The sequence below is a fragment of the Seriola aureovittata genome, chromosome 6 (genome assembly GCF_021018895.1).
Source record: "Seriola aureovittata isolate HTS-2021-v1 ecotype China chromosome 6, ASM2101889v1, whole genome shotgun sequence".
Lineage (NCBI taxonomy): Eukaryota > Metazoa > Chordata > Actinopteri > Carangiformes > Carangidae > Seriola > Seriola aureovittata.
Window position 1 is genome coordinate 27,627,743 of NC_079369.1, and position 21,074 is coordinate 27,648,816.

Sequence of the window (21,074 nt, forward strand, 5' to 3'; positions counted from 1 at the left end):
ATGCTAACGTAACATGCCAACGTAATATTTAGTCAGTATGAACCATGTGAAACTTCAGTAAAGACAGTGTAGTGTAGATGCTGGTGTTTCCTGTTTTAGCCGGTTCACCTCTGAGTTACCGTGTGTGTTACCTCCAGCTGTTTACATGTTGTTTACTGACATCTGAGTTAGTAATGAAATATTAACTGTGACAGATCAGACATCTGAGAACTGACAATGGATGAATTAAAGGTGTAACGTTGATGTTAAAAGAATTGGTGGGAAAGTGGCTAAAACAGGAATCATCTTTGCCTTGGTTCTTTGATCTCATTAATAATGAATCTGATAGATATGTGTATTTCTTATTGAAGTGCTCCTTGATCATCTCTCAGTGTTACAGTAGTTGTGTTGTTTCAGTAGAGTGAAGCGTGAAAACATAGACCTGCCTTAATCTGACTGTCAACCCTCCGTCATTATTAATCCATGAACCTCAATGTTCGTCTGCCAACGCACAACGTCAGCCCGACAACCTGCAGCATTTCAACCTTCACCAAACAGCGTCATGTACATACGTCATTAATTGTTTTTTTATATGAAACATTCAAGTGTTTTATGTTTATTTGTATTTGAAAATAAACACTGTTAAATAAATACAGACATGTTACTGTGTGAGTGGTGACTTGGTAGCTGTGAACCAGAGACTCTTTGCAAAGACAGCAACAACAACAATAATATAATAATAATAAAATTAATAATAATAATGGTAAAATATAATGATAATGATAATAGTAGTAATAATAATTCAATTTAATAAATAATAATAAAGATCTTTACAAACTGTCTACACGTGACGACATGTTCTATTAACTCAATGTATCTCAACACCAACGTGTTTAGCCTAGCTTAGCACAAAGACTGGGAGCAGGTGGAACATGTGAGCCTATAAAAAATGATCCTGTCTGATGTACAGTCTGTGTCCTGTTTACTGTGATTCTGTGCAAGTTTAAAAACCAGCTCTCACAAAAATTCTACATTATATTGTACAATATTTTTTCAACAGATAAAACAGGTTAAAGGCAAGAAATCAGATTCATGTCATGACTATGTTTTGGAGCCAGTACAATCTCTTGTAGCTATTAGTTACTACAGTGGCACCAAAAAAGTATATTTTCTCTCTTTTGATGGAACAATGCTAGTACGTCTCTTAACTGGACATTTACATAAAATGTAAACAGGTGAATTATATAAACAGTTGTCATGAAGGAGGAAATTAGCTCTAGAGACCAAAACTTGTTTTTTACCATTTTAACATGGGAGTCTATGGGGACTGACTCACTGTTGGAGCCAGACTCTAGTGGTCATTAGAGGAACTGCAGGTTTTGATTCTTCAGTGTTGGCTTTATGTTTTAGCATCAGAGGTTGATGCTTGGTGCTGACTGAACATTGGAGTCTTGCTTTAAGGGGAAAAATTAGATTTCAAAAGGTTTATTTTGAGACACTTTCACTTTCTCTCTAGTAGTGAGATGAATATCATCATGTCTGTGTTCAGTTTAAAGGTATTAATAGGAATAAGGGACAAAAAATAAATTGTTATAAACCAGAATATCCTTTAACCTGTCCTAAACTGAGAGCAGAGTCCAACAGAAAACTGGAGGGAAAGTGGAAATTTCAAGCTGGACGAGAGAAAGACATGATCACTATGGTTCTGTGCTGCTGCTAATTTTAAACACCCCCCCCCCGCCCACACACACACACAGAGTGCTGCGGTCATTAATCCAATAAAGCAAGCGTGAGGGCGCACGGGACTGAATCCCTGCAACGACACGCAACCACAGGTGCCTCGGCTGCTAATCCTCCACCACAGATTAAAGTCACAATGAAGATTTATTGGGGGAGGGAGAACAACAAGGATTAACCAGGTTTACTCAGGGGTCTCTTGGCTTTGCATGCTGGGAGTTTCACTTCTCAAGGACACTAATGGAAAGCCTTAGTGTTCAGAGCAGAGGGTCAGTGTTTGACTTCACAGAGGCAGTTCCTTGTTGCAGCCAGTAAATCAGAAGCTTAAGGTTGTAACGGGGCCACGACCATTAAACGTTCACAATAACATTAAGATAAAGAGTTAAAATGAAGCTGTGAGGTAGAAGATTATTTACGTTAGGGGGCCCCCCGAGGGCTGACAAACTTAACTCCACAGCAGTGTCTCAAAATGCAGCTCCTTCCCCCTGAAATAACCAATGGATGATTTGCAATGACATCTCAGTAGGAGACCTCCCTAAAGGGGCCCCATGTCATTCACTGGACGATTTGCAGTGATATCTCAGGAGCAGTGTTGCCAACTGTTTTCAGTAAAGCTGCATATACATACAAGATTATCATTATTTTTAATCTCAAAATAATCAAATTAAAATAAACTGACAGTAACTATATGGCCTAATAATGTGGGTTATTTACAAGTTTTTTTGTAATTTATTTAGGTTTTTATTGATCTTTATATTTATATTTTGAAAATTCTACTAATGTAAACATTTGGATTAAGAAATATGTTTAGATTTTGTACATTTTTTGATGGTGTCAGATTATTTATTACATAATTGTGATTAATGCTGATTGGCGGGGTCCCCGACAGACTCTACACTCCACTGCATTATCTTTGTGATTTTCATTGTGATGAAACTCAGTAGAAATAATCACAGTGAGGCTTTTTATTCCCAGCAGCATTAACACACACACTCAGTATAGAAAATACACACTGTTAATACAAAGTACACAACGTCTGTAGGAGGAAAACTCTGCAAATGTCTTTGTTCAGCTTGAATTCATCTACAAGTTACAGCTTCTATAATATAAAAAAATAACTTCTACGTTGTGGATCAAGATTGACAAACATCAGTGTGATGAATTACAAATGCTAAATATTTTATAAGCGACCAGTTTGTTCAGAACTGACTTTCTTATCTTTATGAGAAATGTGATGTAAAGGTTTTAAAGAGGTAGTAGTTTAACTGCCAGCAGCTGAGTCCTGCTGAGGCTTCAGAAACATGACTAAAACTATAAATTCACAGTGTAAACAGAGCAAGTCTAAACATTCAGACTCATTATCTGACCCAGAGTGAGTGGAAATCCCTCATTACATCCCTGATCTGTCTCAGCAACAGCTTCAGATCTGTCATAATGAGATTTTATTCATCATCGAAGTTTGCAAAAGCAGGATACCAGTAGCTGTCCTTCCTCTCCGACTTCCCTCTCTCTGCATTTTCTTTCTTTTGTTGTTGGACTTTCTTTATCCTGGAGATCTGAGTGGCAGCCAGACCGATCATGAAGACCTGACAGAAGAAACAGGAAGTGATCAGGGCACCTGCTGTCAAACTTTCATGCTGTTCACCAAAGTTGCTTTATTATTGTGAGGTGTTGCCTCTTTCTGGAAATGTATTAAAGGAAAAACTGACATTTTCAGACTCTTTAAAAAAATGAAACCCAGAGCCAAACAATCAAACATGGACATTGTAAAAAGCTTCGTGCCTCTTCTCACATTGACTGTGATGGATTATAGGAGACTGTACTCCTGCAAGAAATGAGCCCATAAGTCGCAGCAGTCTATTATGACCCATAGTTCCTTTCTTCTTCATTGGGGTGAACTTTAATACGACAAAGTCTCCAGAACATTTACTGTGAGAATCAACAGAGACAAGGGTCAATCAAGGGCTATCTGCTGCAGCTGGATGTGGTCTGGTGTTACCTCGAGCAGCAGCAGGCCGCCGGTCAGACCAGCCACCAGCAGCAGGTTATTTTTGGCCCACCATACGATTTTCTCCAGACAGCCGATGGTGAAGATGCCCTGAGCGGCCGTAGGCTGCTGCAGCTGCTGCATCCCATAACCACACATGGTGTTCAGCACGGTCTGCAGGAGAACACAACACAGGCCTGAGGTGTGAGATGTGTTGAGATCGATCTGTCTGATTATGTTCATAGAAATCCCTGGATTATTTTTAAGTAATAGTTTTTTCTTTCATAAAAAAAATCAACAAATCAATCAATAGTGTAAAAAATTTAAAAAACAATGCGAAAATCCCAGCTGACGTTATCTGAGCCTACAGCCTGATTTTTAGATTAAATAGCCTCAGAATATCTTGTTCCTGTTCTCCAGAGGACGGACCCTTTAGATATCAGTGACTCCAGGATCTTTCCTTTGCCACCATCCACAGGACAAACTTTACATTTTTAGCTCCACTACTGTTCAAGCTCTAGAAGAATAAATCATCAGAATGTTGTTTGCTCAGATGAACACAGCCACAAGGAGACGAAAAAAGAGTTTAAAACTGCAGGTCTGATTCGCACACAGGAAGAAACACGAGGTTAATATTTACACGTATGTAGATGATACCCTGTTGTTCATTTATGTATCACTGATGATATAGTTCAGTGCTTTTATAGAAGTTACAAAATTATCAGCAACTGTTTAGTGAAATTACTGTTTCAAAAGCCCAAAGATGGAGAAAATCCTGTCCCATTATAAACCTTCTGAGGACCACAGAGACGGGGGTTGGTTCTGACCTGGTTCTGCAGGTGAATGCAGCAGGAGAAGGGAACTCCACAGAACTCCAGACTGGGGTTGGTGTCTGTACACTCAAAGTAGACGTTGTGGGACCAGTCCTTGTAGCTTTCTACTCCACAGCACTGAAACTGCAAAGAAAGACAAGTAACAGTCTCTCAGTTCAACAGCTCTCCGTCAACAGACTGGACGGTAACAGGCCACTGCCGCTCAGTCGCTTTTCTTCTTCTTCACCTTCTTCTGGATGAAATCGATGGCGTTCTCCAGGTCCTGGTCCTCCCTGTATCGGACGATGGCCTTCATCATCAACCTCTCCGTCCTCTCCATCACCTGAACAACAGCAGCATCAAGTTTGGTTTGGAAAGTAACTACTTACATTTATTCAACTACTCTTGTTGCACTTACTTGAATATTTCCATTTTCTGCCACTTTTTACTGCTCTACATTTATTACATGACTAAATAAATAAATGATGATGTGTTTCTACAGATTAAGATGAATTAAGATTTAACTGATCATTGAGGGAGCTCCCAACAGTAAATAAGGTCATTACAATCGGCCCCATCTTTATATTAATGCATTAATAATTATAATCCAATGATATTATCTACATTATGCTGAAATTAGCTTTTCTGTGCTTTTACTTTTGGTCCATTTTGATGCTGAAACTTGTGTATTTTGAATGCAGGATTTTTACTTGGAACACAGTTTTTCTACACTGCGGTGTTGCTGGTTTTAAATGTACATTTCCTGTCCCATCAAAGCAGTGTGATGTTACCATGTCGGTGAAGAGATATCCCACCACCCCAGCAGCGATCTGCAGCAGCAGCACGACCACCAGGATCCCCAGAAACTACAGGAACAAACAGCAGCTCGTGATGACAACGACGTGAACAGTAAGGATGCATCATATTAGAGTCAGAGAGACATCATTTACAAACACATTTACTCATGTATTGCACTTATGTGGAAAATTTGAAGTCCTTGTACTTTGACTTGAGTATTTTCTTTTTATGTCACTTTATACTTCTACTCCAGTCCTCCATTACTTTTTACTGCTCAGCTTTCATCTGACAGCTACGGTTACTTTTTATTTTTAAAGGTTATGTAGACGAGATTTTAAACAATAGCACAGCAGCAAACAACTATTTTCAATGTAAAGATGGTGGAGTAATGGCGTCCTGAGCAGAGAACAAAGCCACACAGTTGTGCTTCTTGTTGTGCATTTAGTGGACACTTTCACTGAGCTTCATAACACCTTACTGACTGAGCATGTGAAGAGATGGGGGGAGTGTGTTTGACCAAGCATTTGTTTTGGTTTGAGATGCTGGTGGTCTAGTGTGACATCTAGTGGCCGTGACGACGGTCTACAGAACCTTTAAACGTGATGAGATCTGTTTTTAGTCCAAAGAGGTAAATATTTCACAAAAAATCAAAGATTAAATAGAGAACTTTAACTTAATAACGTAATATGGTACGATAATAATGATACCATATTAATGGTATGTATAATGGATGTGAGGACCACGTCATACCATCTTCAGCAGGCAGGTGGCGTTACGCAGCGCCCCGAAACATCCCAGGAATGTGATGAGGAACATCACCGAGCCAACGACGATCAACAGCAGAGCTGGATCGACTGCCAGAGTGTCGACTACATCTACACACACACACACACACACACACACACACAAAGAGTTAAATTCATTGCGTAAAAGCCAGTGAAGGTTCAAACAAGTCTGATTAAATTTTTGTGGCTCACCCTCGGGAGTGTTATCAGTAGAGCATAGTTTTTATAAACACACACACACACACACACACACACACACCACACACACACACACACACACACACACACACACACACACACGCAGTTCCTGAAACATTGAGGAACTGTTCAGGAGGTGGTATTGAAGGTTCCTACTTTTAGGGATTTTATTTAGTTATTCATACAATATTTGTTTATACATTTTAGTCTGTTTTTCTTTTCTTTTAATACCCAACTTTTTTATTCCTGGTTTTACTCACTATCTCTAGGTTAACATTTTATTAGCTTTTTTTCACACGTCATTTTTCTATTATTGTTTTTTTTTTTTTTTTTATTATTATTATTTTGCGATTCTGAATTTCTCTCCTGCCTCTGATGTTTCCTTGTTGCAAATTTATGAGCTTTATGGCAGCATTTCCTCACTTCTTGTTTTTATTTATACTATGGTTCTTATTACTTTGTGTGGGTTTTTATTGTGTAAAAAGTGCTATACTAAAAATGTCAGATAGATTAAAAATAGACCTTTAATCTGATTTTGTTTGTTTGTTTCCTGGAGATTAAATCCCTGCACATTTAATAATGCACTCGTTGGATATTTTACTGTTTCTTATGAAAAATAAGTTGCAACCTGTGAAGCATGTTGCCAAGTTAGATTTATTAATGTTTATATTAAGTTGTATTATTCTAACACTCTTTCTTTTTTGTGTTATTTTCTGACAATGATATTGTTTAAGTTCTTTCATTTTGTAGATAGAAGAAGTCCAGAGACCAAGCTGAAGATATTACAGTGTTTTCCTGCAGGTATGTGCTCTATATTAATTGTAAATATATTCTGAATGTATATATTTTTAAGTAGATTTTACAAAATAAAGGATCACGATGACAAAAAGTCAGACAGACTGAAAACCCACCACATGCTGGTTTAAAACAGGGACCAGATTCAGAGAAAACCTGAAAAAAATCAAAAATCAATACCAATACAAAACCAATACCAGCTCCACTCTTTCCACTAATGTCCACAACTTTCTAAGCAACAAAACACCCTGTCGATGTCATGTATCTGAAATGCTCTGGTTCATAAGTTCCTGCAGTGATAACGGGTTGTTCCACAGCCTGAGTCCAGCCTGTTCATTATTTTTTGACCAACCTTTCTCCTTGGCGATTTTGGCGTAGACCCCCACCGCTATGAGCCCGGCGCTCACAACCTGCAGAGTCACACGGACACACATTTGAACAGAACTGTGCCTCATCTTCTCTTCTCACGGTAACTCTGATATTTTCTCTGTTTAACTTGTGTAACATGTAAATCCAGCAGCGTGGGGGCTGTTGGAGGGGCGACTCTTTCCTCTTCTGATAGAGCTAAGTGAACAGGTTTCACTCCCAGACTGTTTGAACTGTAACCTTCTACAACTAGTAACTAGTTACAATTCCAGAATCCTAGATCACAACTGCAGATTTTAACTTTCTGTTATGTCAGATATTCAGTTCTGGAATATAAGTGTATAGTTGTAGAATGTTATGTGAAATTTGGCTTCCAAAGTTACAGTTGTATTATGTTAAGTTACACTCCCAGACTGTTTGAACTATAACAACTAGTAAAACTTTGTCACAGTGAAGAAACGACTTGTTTTTTTCAAATCTTTGCTCTTCAGAGCGTCCTCTTCCTATGAAATGCCGTATTGAGTGTGTTGAAATCACTCGTGGTAAAACCAGATTGAGCAACAGGTTTCAGAGCAAGCACGACTGAAAGTGTGAATGTGTGAAGTGACACATTTAATCCTCAAATTGTAGGGACAGAGAGACTCACCCAGAAGACGTAGCAGCAGAAGAATAAAATGTACTTGATGGCTCTGTATCCTCTCATCTCCCCTCAGAAGGTCTCTGTGTGCTTCAGTCAGAGGCTGCTGGAGGTTTGTTCTCTGCTAACATGACAGCATGGAGACATGTGTCGGCCTGCAGGATGCATTCCTCCACAGAGGCTCATCCCCTCCTCTACTGCTGCTGCTGTCATCCTGTCATCACAGAGAGGGAGGGAGGGAGAGAGTGTCAGATCACATCACCTGCTGCTTCAACAAGCAAACTGCTCTTTTACAGATGAACAGGTTAAAGTGTCTCCGGCTTCATTACAGCTACGTCCGGATGATTTATCTGCTCTCACAGTTTGAGCAAACCATTCAAATGTGGAGGCTTCGTCCTCTGGAGAGCAGCACATGACATGGAAATCTGACTCAGACTTTTGACATTTTTGGTTATGGCTGTCTGGATCTCTCTCCCCCTTCACCGAAGCCCTGGACTCTGAGACTCCTAAACCAGTGTGAGAAACGTGATGGACCTTCAGACCCCTGATAAACACCTATAGGAACCCCTGAAAACAACAAATTAAACTTAAAGTAAGCCAATTATTTTTTTTATTTATTTACATTGACTATGTATTTTACTGAAAGGTGAAAAATCTTTTTATTCTGAAAACTGTCCAGTTAACACAGGTGAAATAATGCTTCTCCTCCTCTTATCTGCTTAAATCTGGAAACTAAAGAATGAAACATGGCGGTTGGAGATCAGCTGTGAGCATCTGAGTGCTCTGAGAAACAGTTAAGTCCCAGCGTCATGTCAGAATGAATGCATCCAGCTGTTCGAACAGGAAGTGAAAATACTGGAAACATATAAAGGGCTTTTATTTTTGTTATTCACTTATCTATTGCTTGTAACATCAATTTGATTAATTGCTGTGTGTCTCTGCAGTGTTTACATGTAAATCATGTGGTCAGGTGATCAGGTGATCAGGTGGTCAGGTGGTCAGGTGATCAGATGCCGGGTCTGGTCCAGGGCTGATTAACTGCCGGTAACAGGTCAGTTTTGGTGATTTTTTTTATTGAAATGTTTTAATAACATTTCTGATTGTTTCTCTGTGTATAGAAAACATGAAGATATAGGTGTGTTAACCTGTGGCTGTGGCTACTTCCTGTCTTTGCACCTCCTCTTCCTCCTCCCTCCTCTTCCTCCTCCTCTTTAAAGCAGATCCTCTCTGTCAGAGGATTACACTCTGCTGTGTTTGCACTCCACACCGGTCGCTTTCCTCTGACTCTGCTGTTGTTTGAGGACCTGATTGAGGACCATGGGCCTACTGGACGTCTTCTCCTCCATCAGAGACCGAGCCGAGAAGTTTCTGAACGAGAAAAACGTGGTGACAGATTTTCTGGGGAAGCTGGAGGAGAAAACAGGGATAAAGAAGAAGATCATCGCAGCGGGTATGTGAGGTTTTCCTGTCGTCCACTCTGTGCAGCTCATGATAAACATGTTCTGGATGGTTCTGCTGTTGTTCTGTTTGTATTCAGTGGGTTTGTACCGACTTCACCTGGTGCATGTGAAGAGGATTCAGTTAATCCTCCTGTGAATATCAAGCCAAATGGCAGCTACGCACAGATACTGCTCTGAGCTGTGGAAACATGAACCTTTAAATGTTCTGGGTCAGAGTTCAAGTCTTAAAATTGCTCTAATCAATATTTATAGCAACAATAGATCCAATGACTGCATAATTGAATGACTATCTCCATCTCAGCAGCTGTACAGAGCTTTTTAGCCTCTTTTAGCTCCTAGTTTTCATAGAAACAGCTGTAGCTAAAATTAGCACCTCATGGTTGTCTGGCTCCTCCACTAGTTTCAGAATACATCCCTGTTTATCCAGAATCATATAAAAATATTAACCATTTGTGTGCAATTTTGTCAAAATCTAAGCAGTTCATCCTTGAGTCCAAGTGAATATTTATGTCAAATTTGAAGAAGTTGCGTTAAGGTTTTTTGAAATATTGTGTCCATGAAAATGAGACAGATGGACAAACGAACAACCTGAAAACAATATGCATAGATGGGCATATTGGGACTCGTGATGGTTGATCATCGATATGGAGCCTCAACAAATGATAAATGAAATATAAACTTACATAAACGACGACGATAACAGGGAGAGAGAGATAAACTGTATTAAAAGGACCCAAGTTGTCAAGCAACACTGTTTTGCATTCTGTGGCACTAGTTAGCATCCCTCCTATTTCCTATGGGCGACACTTCACCAACTCACCTGGAACACCTACAGTGTCGGACACCTTTGTACACACATCGCTTTTTAATGTATTAGTGCTCCACTGTAGACAACACTACAGAACACAGATTGCAAACTTGTGTTAGATCGATCGATACTTTATTTATCTCCTAGGGGAAATCCATGTGTCCATTAGCTCATTGTTGATAATAATAATAATAATAATAATAATAATAATAATAAAACAGTAAATAATAAATAAACAATAATGTTCCCATCAAACTGCGGTTCTGTTCCTCATTCTTTACAACGTGTCCTGTTTGTTTACAGGGACTTAAATAAAAATCAGCTATTTGATTAGCTTGGTGATGAGCATGTGTGAAAACTAATCACACAACGCTGGTCCAAACACTGACTGTTGATTGGCAGACCTTTCCTGTTGCCAGCTTTTCTTACCTCTCCATGTTTTTAAACGCTCAGTTTTTTTTTTTTTTTTTTACGTTCATTCGCTTAAATGTCTTTTTACATTCATGCGGTTTAATGCACTTTGCAAAAACAGGCGCAGCTCTGAACCTGTCTATGGGACGGAACACTGTATTATGTAACACTAGGTGTTTTCTATTATTTTGTCCAAACCTTTAATGAAAGTAGGCTAAATAACAAAAACACCTCTCTGTATAATGGAGTACAGTTCAACAGCAGTAGAAACTATGACGATCACACAGTTGAATCAACTCCTGTTTAACACACTCAATAAAAACTGAACATTACAACCCTCATGTAGGAGGAATTACTGCAGGACTGTTGTATTACACTGAATTTTTTATTCACTCTGTTTCACCTTGTGTATTTCTGGAGTTTCTGCTCAGTTTCTATAGCTTACACATTGAAAATGTCCCTGACCAGATGACAGTAGGGGTTTCACAAACTAGAACAAAACTAACATTCATTGATTATAGCTGATTTGACCTAAAAATAAGAAGCCTGCTAAAAGCATTGATCCTGTCCTTCGCTGTGTAAGGACACCTGGGTGCAGGTGACGGGCCTTTTCGTGGCGATGTTGAGCTCTGGATCAAACCTTGACTATAAGATAAATAAGATGATAAACCTCTCTGCCCTAATGTAGAGTCAGTATTCAGCCAAGGACTTTTACTGAGCAGTGAACAGCAGTCTATTCATACCCCACTGATGCTCATACAGTGGATCAGTAACACACACACACACACACACACACACACACACACACACACTGAGGCAGGACATGATGTCAGTGTAGTGCCTGGTGCACAGTGTCCCCCAGTCTGTGCAGTAAAGTTAAAGCAGATTATCCTCAGAGAGCGACAGCAGAGCAGAGGCTCCATGAGTGAACAGCAACATAAGCTGATCAGAGGTAGGACACTTTTTACACAACTTCCTGTTTGTCTGTGTGCATGTCTGCCAGAGAACGACAGCTCTACTCAGTGTGTTATGTGTTATTAAAGGATGCCAACACACAGAAGAAACTCATCAGGAAGGCCGAGTCTGTTGTTGGATGGAAGCTGTTTATACTGGAGGAGGTGGCTGAGGACAGAAATCAGGCAAAACCGCTGAAAATCGTGGACGATGTCACCCATCCCCTCCATAAAACTATGGTCGAACCTGAGCGTACATTCAGCAACAGACTAGGGAACGCCATAGAAAATCATTCCTGCTTACAGCAACCAGACTTTATAATGCATCTCTGTGACTCATCCAAAACCTCCTGTACTCTCACCCCTGCACTTTGGTCCACATGAACATTTTTATTTCATACTTGGATCGCGTGTATATTTTGTCTATTATCTGTGTTTTATTGTATTTCATTGTTTTTAACTCAGCTGCTATGATATTTAAATTTGCCATCTGGGATTAATAAAGTAATCATCCATCCATCTATTAAACGTATCTGCATCAGTGTAAACTGACAGTTTGTCTTCTGTGTGTCCTCCGTCTCATCCAGGTGCCGTCTCAGTGACCGGACTCTACCTGGTGTACGGATATGGTGCCTCCCTCCTCTGCAACCTGATTGGCTTCGTCTATCCAGCTTATTATTCGTGAGTGTTTCTTATTTTGATGGTGATCTGCTGATAGTGACAGTGATGCACCAGGTAGGTGGGGTTCTATCAGGCGTCCAGTGTCCCTGCAGTAAAATCTACCATTATTTCTCATCCAAAACCTTGATGATTCAGAAAACTGTGATTTGCTTCAACTTCATGACATGTACATGATGAAGAGCAGGAGTGATTATTATCATTACTGATGGTCTGAAATACTTCGGTCTATCTGCAGAGTCTCATTCATGTCATTATCCAGGTGATGTGTGCAGATGCAGGTCACAGGGTAATACTGGGTGTAAACAGTGTCTCTGGTTGTTTCCACGTGTTTCTGCAGAATCAAAGCCATCGAAAGTGCGAGCAAAGAAGACGACACAAAATGGCTGACGTACTGGGTGGTGTATGGCGTCTTCAGCTTGGGCGAGTTCTTCTCCGACATTTTCCTCTACTGGTTTCCATTTTACTATGCTTTTAAGGTGAGGAGACACATCACAGAACCAGTGAACAGGGACAGATTCAAATTCAAATGCTTCCTCCCCCCTGTCTAAATGTCTACGGACAACAGGCTCTCATTGGGTTTAAGTCCTCAGTGTCATTAGTAGTTCCCCACTAAGTCCATTAATCCTCGTCTGTCCGCCCTCTGTGGTTCCAGTGTCTCTTCCTGTTGTGGTGCATGGCCCCGATGTCGTGGAACGGCTCCCAGATCATCTACAACAAAGTGGTTCGGCCCGTCTTCCTGCGCCACGAGGCCACGGTGGACAACATGGTGAACGACCTCAGCGGGAAGGCGATGAGCGCCGCCGAAAACCTCACCAGAGAAGGTACACACACTGGTGAAGTGTAGGGACACACCAGTATAACACTGTGTTAAACATTAGATTAAACATTCCTTCTCTCCTCAGTCCTGTCTACTCTGGTGAAGAATAAATCTCTGGTGAATCCGCTGGTGTCGGTCGCTCAGTCCGAACCTAAGAGTTTACCGAGTTCATCGACAGAAACATCAGCAGCTAAAATATCTCCATCACAACCGAGTGAAGAACGGCCGGTACGTATCCTCCTCGTTTCTCTTTGACTACAGATGAAACATCATCATCATGTTCATCTGTCGTTACAGGTGTTGCTAGGTGTAACAGTTTACCCCTGCTTCTAGTCTTTATGCTAAGCTAGGTTAGCAAACCCCTGACTCGATGCATCGCTTACTGCTGACTGTGCTCTGAGATAGACCCATAGACATTTAGCACCTTCCAGAGAGTTAAGGTCTGTTCTAAGATCCAGTTTGTGGATGTGGTTTGGTGTTTTTGGATTTAGCCCCAGTTCTAACCGAGAGGCAGATGCTGAACATCTGTCATCACGTTTAATTGGAACGATATCATGAGAGGAGAAAACCCAGCTTTATTCACATAACATCACTCAATGGAAACACAGAATATTCACTGCTGTCTTTTGTCGACTTTTCTAAAAAAAAAAAACCATTCACTTCTGTTTTGTGCAACATCACAATGGAAATCCCACTAGTGAGCTGTCTGACATTGAAACTGGAGCTTATTCCTGCAGTTTCAGTGTAAAAACATCCACTCACCTCTGCCAGTGAATCCACCAATTACCTTGAATTCTTTGAACTGGTTTTGTTGTGGATTATTTAATGCTGGTGTTACAACCTGCAGATGTCTAGGAATAAGGGAATCAACATATTGCCGATGTAGTCAGGCAAGTTCTGCCCTTTATTGCTTAGTGACCAAAAAAAACACAGGTTATAAACACAAAATATCCATAAATAATGGAGGAGTTCTTTCACTGAATTACTTAAAGCTGGAATGCCAAATAATCAACAGAAAATGAATCAAATGAGGTGAAGAACAAAGGGAAAAGGCTGCGGCTGGCGGCAAATCATGAAACAAACAAAACAAAACCATGCTTCCTAGCCCAACCCATCCCCGCTGAATTACTGAAGGCCAAAACAAAGGAAAGAAAGACCTGACCTGCCAAAAGCAAAACACACTCTAGCAGCCACCCATAAGACCTAGTGTTAAACAAGACTGTTGAATTAGGCTATCTGTAGGTGTGGTGTTGAAATAAGATAAGTATGAAAATGACAAACAAAAGAACCTAAACCTAGCGCCCAGATCCCGACATCACTGAACTAATGCCTCAAACCAGTTAACACCAATTTACACACCAGAAAGACTGAAGTAAGTCCACGTTGCAACAGAGAGGCACAGAAGCGGACTGATCAGATTTGATGACAGGACCGGGCAGACTTTTGATTGATGGCTGGGACCAGTGATGCAAAAGGGGAGGGACCAGCTGAAGATGGGGAACACAGAGGGGAGGTCCGGAGGCGTTGACCAGGGGGGAATCTCTCTATTTTTCTCTCCCTCTCTAGTTTAGACGATAACATGAGAAGACACTGTGAAAACTACAAGGAAATAAAAACATAAAAGTTCAGAACACACGTCTCTCTGTCGTTTTACGGTCTCTTAAGTTTCCGTATAAGCAGCTCAAACACGGTGAGCCAGTGTCCATCAATAATCAGGCCCAAACACCATAGCACAACAAAAATCCAATCAGATAAAAATATGAGAAACATATCACACTGTCCATATTAAAGCACATTAACAACATTATACACAGTTATAATTCAAACACAATGACCCTGTGCAGAATAACATCATTTTGGAGCCGTATATCTTTCCTCTGTATCCATGGTGATTCTGATCCACAATGCCACGGTCATACCTCTAGCTGAACTCTAGCCTTACATGAAGGGCCTCGAACTTTCCAACCAAACACTGGTGTATTTTAGACAAACCTTTTATCAATGTTACCCTTTTTTAACATCTTATTTATTGCATTTATAATCCTTTTTAACGACTGTATGAACTGGAATTCAGCTTGAAACCATATGAAACATAAAATACACATCAGAGTGAAACCTGTCTCTTAGACAATTACACATATTGTACCTGAAACAAACTCTTCAGCCTCACAGTTAAATCTAGATTCCTGTTCATGTCCTGATGGGTCAAAATATAATATAATATGATATAATATAGTATAATAGAAATTGTACATTGAGAACAGAGGTGAGGGATACTTGTGCTAACCAAGGTGTCCTGTTACCTGTTCCAGCCTTTCCTGGGTTAACCAATGTGGTAAGTCAGCTGATTTGGTGTTAATGATATATGTCATAGTAAATGTGTTGTGAAGAGAATTAGCATGAACCTCAGTGACCCTTGTTCAACATCAGCCCTGTAATGGTTTAAAGGTAAAGCAGCTTTCTTCTTTGGTGGTGGTGGGCTGCAGATTTGGCAGCAGCAGCAGATGGAGCTGGCAGGACCCTCCATCCTCTATGAAGACCTGATCAGATCTGAACAGACCTGAACAGACCTAACACCCCCTCCTATCCTTACCTGCTGCTCTTAATAGCATCAGCACTCCCTGACTGCTCTGCTTGTTGGTTTTTAAAACATAACAAAGAACAACTGAAGAAGAAGAATTCCAGGCTCCAACACTGAGAAGTTTTCTGATGTTTAACGTCTAAACTGTGTAGAAGTAGAAACTCGGTGTGGTGTAGATATATGTCTTAATGTGACGCTGGTCTTGTTTTAATTTTTGCTCGTGTGTGTGTTGTATGTCTGCGCGTCAGGATGAAGTCAGTGTAGACTGACGGTAAGTCACAGATGATCCTTTCAGGCTCCCAACCAATTCAGGGTATTGATCAGATCAATACAGGAGCTGATATAGATCACAGGATTATATTAATGTTATGAGACTGAAGTCAGAAATCTTCTGCTGCAGAATTATTCTGAATTACCTTAAAATCCGGAATTTAAAGTCCTTATCTGGGATTGAAATATAAACCAGACTGTTGCCACTCCCAGCACCAAAACTGAAAATCATAAATAATGTGTATTTGTTGAGGCTTTATTTGTTGATCATTTCTTTGAGAGGTTTCCGGAAATAACTGTATAATTTGGCTCTTATTATAGATAAAATCTCCATGATTATCCAGGTTAACCAAGTAAATACACATGAAGTCTTCTTTTGCTTTATTGTAATGTTGAATAGTGTGTTTGCCTGCAGATACATTTCACATATGACCTGCTGTGAACTGACTAAAACAGTCTGATAATTAAATGGAATTAATTATTTGGAGGTATATTACATACGTACAAACTGTCTCTGTTTTACCCATAAATACTGTTCTTTCCATGAGAGCAAAGTTTAAGGAAATTATTTGGAAATGTCAAACCCATAAGATAATGCATCAGCCCTTGTTTCTGACTCCAGTCCTTCAGGTAGCAGCAGAGGAAGAAGAGGAGACTCAGTGAGGAATCATCATCCATCAAGAAACATACCTCCTGTCAAAGAGACTGATTTCCTTTTTATATGAGATATGTTATATTTCTATACCAGTCTATAACAGGATTCAATGTCAGATGCACGCACTGTTTCTTATGGTTGTTTTCAGTTTATTTATTTATTTGTATTTATTGATGTTTTTTTTTTTTTTTTTAAGAGAAGCACCTGGAACCAGCCCGTAAACTAACAGACAAACTCCCTGTTCTCCACCAAGGGGCGGTGTTTCCCCTTATTTCTGCATTTGTGTGTGTGTGTGTGTGTGTGTGTGTGTGTGTGTGTGTGTGTGTGTGTGTGTGTGTGTGTGTGTATGTGTATGTATGTGTGTGTGTGTGTTTGGTCCTGGTTCTGGGTGCTTTGCATTGTTTTTCAACATGTGTTGCTGTTATTTGATTTATTTATATTATTAATTTTTTTGTTTTGTTTATACACATAAATGAGATTATGACCTTGACATGAAAATTACATTATGATCAGAAATAAAAAGCATTAATCAGAATAATGTTTGTCTGCTCTGTCTAACAAACACACACATTTATATATCAGTATTATACAGTATATATGTGTATATGAGAAAGAATACATAAATATATTATACAGATATTTTTTTTGCTATAAATATGTACATATATGTGACTTAAATGTTTTGGATAATAAAGAAAGACATCTACTAACATATATGTGCAATATGTATGAGGCACATAATAGCAGTATATGTATAGTTTAAATAGAAGAGCATGAACCAAACTGAAGTCTGGGAGTTGTCACCCTCTGTCTGCAGGAGTGTGAGTGAGGGAACTGAACTGAAAGAGCTCAGGGTGACTGAACCTCACGTATCTGTGCATTACAAAGTAACTCTTAGAAACTGTAAGAAAAAATAAAACTGTTAGTTTTCTTATTGTTTATGGTTTATCAAGACATTTGTAAAGATTTAGACTTTGAAAGAATAAATAGTTTAAAGTTAAAATAATCAGTATACATCAAAGCAAAAATGTCAGTTGCAACACTGAATGACCTTCTAAATCAATCATTAGCTATACGGTTCCATTATAGTGCTATCTTTAACTTAGTGTGCTGAAGTTTTGGCAATTGTATATAAAATAAATACAAACCCAATACTCATACTTCAAAGGGGCCATAAGAGTGAACAAAATTACACCATGAACCAAAAACTAGCTGTGTATAAAGTCGACAACTCTCACTTCTCTTTCATTTTGATGTGAGACCATATGAAACAAGAAAAAACACTATTTCAATTTCGGGACTCTACATTGGGGTCACATTGGCTTTTATAGGAATCGTTTTTTACGTTGTCATACGTAAGAATTTTTTTCAACAGTGTTATTAGAGTAATTGACTGTTTTTTTATTTTTTATTTGATAGTTTATTACCTTATTGTTCCTGTGTTATTTACTGTAGACCAGAATAAATTTACATTAATAAAAAAAGTCAAGCGTTTACGTTTTATGGGGGCGTGACTTCTGTGCGTGGACGTACGTGACACGTTGACGCGCCGTGCAGAACGTCACGGATCCAGCAATTGTGTGTTGCATCTGCTGACGAATCTTTTCGAGTGTTTTCAGCTGAATTTGCTGCTTTTCTGTCCGTTAGTCCGGGTTCAGTTGCAGCAGACCGGTCGAACAACAGCTCAGATCCGGCAGAAGGTTTTCAGAAAGACGACTAAACCCCGGTAAGCAGCGACAAGCTACTGTGGCTAATCCTGCTGGCGTGTTGAAACATGGTGCCGAACTCCGTTTCACAGTTTGGAAAATCAAAATCAAACTGCTTATCAGCTCATATAACTATATTTTATCTTTACCAACGAACTCTTATGAATACTAATGACTTTTTGTTAAATTCGGCCGTGAAATCTTCCACTGTGCTGGAACAAATACCCACGTCTAGACTGATGTTTTTAGCTAATTAGCACTTTCTCCCCCAGCGCGTTGTGCTGGACGACGACAGAGAGAAACGGACAAACCACTAAGTTAAAGATGCTTAAGTTTAGTCTTTATTCAAATACAAACTCCATGGTTGATTTTTTTTTCTATGCCGAATTGAAGAGTAACTCCTTGCAATTCGAAAATGTATTGTAGTCTATATTCAGATCGCTGTATACGTTCAGACACATAATTTAATCTAATTTAACAGGTAAATTAACAGAGGTCAGGAGCCTTCTCGTGTACGGATGTAGGCTGAGTGAATACCCCAAATAAAGATAATGAATAAGCGTAATATATTGATAATAGTTAATATCACTGTTTGACGTAAGAGTCAGACATTCATAGTCACTTAATGAATGAGTGGAAAACCTGGAGGAGCAGTTTGTTCAGTTTATTTACAATCGCTCTCTTTTCTTTTGTTTATTTTACAGTTAATTTGTTCATTAGTCGTTTCCCACACATTTAAAAATCTCAATCTTCAGATGCGGGAGAATGAATATCGGTTCTAAGAATAAGAAGCGGGTGGTGCTGCCCAGCCGTCCAGACCCCCCCACTGTGGACCAGATCCTGGAGGACATCAACAGAGCCGCTCCCAATGACCCGGTCTTCAGCATCCTGGAGCAGACTGGACAAGGTGAGTCCACACAGATCTGCAGAGTCAGAGGAGAGAGAGGGGGCCCACAGCTGTTTTACCGCCTGTCTGTCCTGTAGTTTACCGCCTGTCTTCCCTGTGGTTTACTGCTGTCTATCTTGTAGTTTACCGCCTGTCCCTACTGTGGTTTACCACCTGTCTGTCCTGTGGTTTACTGCCTGGCTGTCCTGTATTTTACTGCCTGTCTATCCAGTGGTTTACTTCCTGTCTGTCCTGTAGATTATCGCCTGTCTGTCTAGTGGTTTACTGTCTGTCTGTCGTGTCCCTGCTCAGACTCATCCCGGTCTTCGGACTCTGATGTGGACTTGAAGTTCCAGCAGTGTCGTCAGTACCTGGATCTGAACGAGCGGCTGCAGGAGTCTCGAAGTCGGCTGCTGCGACAGAGGGAGGAGCTGAGGGCAGCAGGGGAGCAGCTGGACAGAGATGTGGCAAAGGTCAAAGGTCAACCACTCTAACTCTACCTGCTGTCACCGACTCTTCTTGGCTGTCAAGGAGACTTTTATACTGACGGCCTCAGTCAGGGCTGGATCAGCTGGATCAGGACTAGCCAGCTGAAGTGGCCTTCAGTGCTGTCTGTCATCTGACCCCAGAACTGGTGTGTGTGTCTGTCTGTGTGTGTTTGTGTCTGTGTGTGTGTGCGTGCATGCGTGCGTGCGTGAGGTTACTATGAAGATGTACAGGTACCAAGTAAAGCAAAAATTTCTGACCACAAAGTGCTGCCTAAACTTTGATGTTTATGTTGGGGGGGTGATGATGTTGTTCAGAAATATTTTACAGCAACAAATCTTCATTCTTCGACAATTTACATTTGTTTCTTTTCAAAAGTGAAAGGAACACTTCTCTTTAGTTGCCACTCACGCACCTCCTCCCTGCTTCATCTCTTACAGCAGCAGAAACTGTGTTAGTCTGTGCAGTTATATAAAAGAAATGAATCATAGAAATGTCAGTGTTTGTCACCTCGGGCTAATCGGCCTTGGGCTGAATTTCTGTCCAGTGGTCGTTTGACTTGAGGTCACAACAAAAGCTGACACAAAATAAATCCTGGGCCGTGGCACCCACTTTCCAACACTGGCTCAAACAATTGTTTTCTTGTCATTTAATAAAGTGAAGGTTGATCACTCAGTACCTGAATGCAGTATAAAGCTTGTCAGGTGTTGAAATGTCTTCAGACTTGATGTGAGGCACAGTTTTGTCCCAATGCTCAAAGCAATGCAACTTGAGAAAACAAAAGTGGTGAAAATTTTAAAAATAAAGTGACACTTAAAACTGATATTAGGTATTTTTCAAGAAGGCTAAAACACATTTTTCTGCTGACCCCATCCACAGCAGCACATCACTGAGCTCCTGCTGCTTCTGTAAACTGAATCTACTGCAGGTAATACACTGACTATAGATTAGTACGTCGAATAACCTGAACTATCACTTTAAGTTGCAGTGCGTTGAGCTCTCAGGTCCACTGTACCAAAGAAGGCTACATACTGACTGCACACGGACACAGTAACTTTCTAAAAGTAAAAAATTACATGGATGTATTGTTGCCTCAGCTGTATCACAGCTTAGCATTGACCCTATAGGTAAATGTTTTAAAAATCACTGTTTTAAGACTGGACACATCTCTACATTCACAGTCACTGTCAATGGATAAGAAAAAATAAAAAGTCACATCACTGTAGTTTTATACCTTTATAGCTGTCTGAATGAAGGGGTCGACAC

The 21,074-nt window shown here is 40.0% G+C and overlaps 3 protein-coding genes across 7 annotated transcripts; 2 read left to right on the forward strand and 1 right to left on the reverse strand.

Annotated features, from left to right (window-relative positions):
* Window positions 1–2,666: 2,666 nt before the first annotated feature.
* On the reverse strand, window positions 2,667–8,233 carry zgc:113223 (uncharacterized protein LOC541424 homolog). The gene is made up of 8 exons (XM_056377641.1): window positions 8,104–8,233; window positions 7,444–7,501; window positions 6,064–6,188; window positions 5,307–5,381; window positions 4,763–4,858; window positions 4,531–4,659; window positions 3,716–3,877; window positions 2,667–3,302 (listed from the first exon to the last, which is right to left on the reverse strand). The coding sequence occupies exons 1-8, from the start codon at window positions 8,158–8,160 to the stop codon at window positions 3,159–3,161; spliced, it is 846 nt and encodes a 281-aa protein (XP_056233616.1). The 5' UTR covers window positions 8,161–8,233; the 3' UTR covers window positions 2,667–3,158.
* A 1,105-nt stretch (window positions 8,234–9,338) lies between these two features.
* reep6 (receptor accessory protein 6) lies at window positions 9,339–17,446 on the forward strand. Of its 5 annotated transcripts, XM_056377645.1 has the most exons (8): window positions 9,339–9,544; window positions 12,314–12,407; window positions 12,745–12,883; window positions 13,060–13,228; window positions 13,310–13,452; window positions 15,537–15,559; window positions 16,054–16,076; window positions 16,698–17,446. In XM_056377645.1, the coding sequence occupies exons 1-6, from the start codon at window positions 9,412–9,414 to the stop codon at window positions 15,549–15,551; spliced, it is 693 nt and encodes a 230-aa protein (XP_056233620.1). In that variant the 5' UTR covers window positions 9,339–9,411; the 3' UTR covers window positions 15,552–15,559; window positions 16,054–16,076; window positions 16,698–17,446. The 5 variants fall into 5 exon arrangements, with proteins under 5 accessions (XP_056233620.1, XP_056233619.1, XP_056233618.1 ...); XM_056377644.1 differs by lacking the exon at window positions 16,054–16,076 and having other exon boundaries at window positions 16,698–17,444; XM_056377643.1 differs by lacking the exon at window positions 15,537–15,559 and having other exon boundaries at window positions 16,698–17,443.
* Window positions 17,447–18,262: 816 nt separating this feature from the next.
* c6h19orf25 (chromosome 6 C19orf25 homolog) lies at window positions 18,263–21,033 on the forward strand. The gene is made up of 3 exons (XM_056377960.1): window positions 18,263–18,456; window positions 19,192–19,343; window positions 19,635–21,033. The coding sequence occupies exons 2-3, from the start codon at window positions 19,202–19,204 to the stop codon at window positions 19,814–19,816; spliced, it is 324 nt and encodes a 107-aa protein (XP_056233935.1). The 5' UTR covers window positions 18,263–18,456; window positions 19,192–19,201; the 3' UTR covers window positions 19,817–21,033.
* Window positions 21,034–21,074: the final 41 nt, after the last annotated feature.

What these genes read in the sequence shown, in the direction of transcription:
- zgc:113223 (XM_056377641.1), bottom strand. Translation starts at nt 8,160, where the DNA reads ATGAGAGGATACAGAGCCATCAAGTACATTTTATTCTTCTGCTGCTAC. An exon ending in CCACCTGCCTGCTGAAGATG is followed by an intron (nt 5,382 to 6,063) that starts GTATGACGTGGT and finishes TTGTTCCTGTAG; the next exon opens with TTTCTGGGGATCCTGGTGGT. An exon ending in GCGGCCTGCTGCTGCTCGAG is followed by an intron (nt 3,303 to 3,715) that starts GTAACACCAGAC and finishes TTCTTCTGTCAG; the next exon opens with GTCTTCATGATCGGTCTGGC.
- reep6 (XM_056377643.1), top strand. Translation starts at nt 9,412, where the DNA reads ATGGGCCTACTGGACGTCTTCTCCTCCATCAGAGACCGAGCCGAGAAG. An exon ending in GAAGAAGATCATCGCAGCGG is followed by an intron (nt 9,545 to 12,313) that starts GTATGTGAGGTT and finishes CGTCTCATCCAG; the next exon opens with GTGCCGTCTCAGTGACCGGA. An exon ending in AACCGAGTGAAGAACGGCCG is followed by an intron (nt 13,453 to 16,053) that starts GTACGTATCCTC and finishes TCTGCGCGTCAG; the next exon opens with GATGAAGTCAGTGTAGACTG.
- c6h19orf25 (XM_056377960.1), top strand. Translation starts at nt 19,202, where the DNA reads ATGAATATCGGTTCTAAGAATAAGAAGCGGGTGGTGCTGCCCAGCCGT. An exon ending in CCTGGAGCAGACTGGACAAG is followed by an intron (nt 19,344 to 19,634) that starts GTGAGTCCACAC and finishes GTCCCTGCTCAG; the next exon opens with ACTCATCCCGGTCTTCGGAC.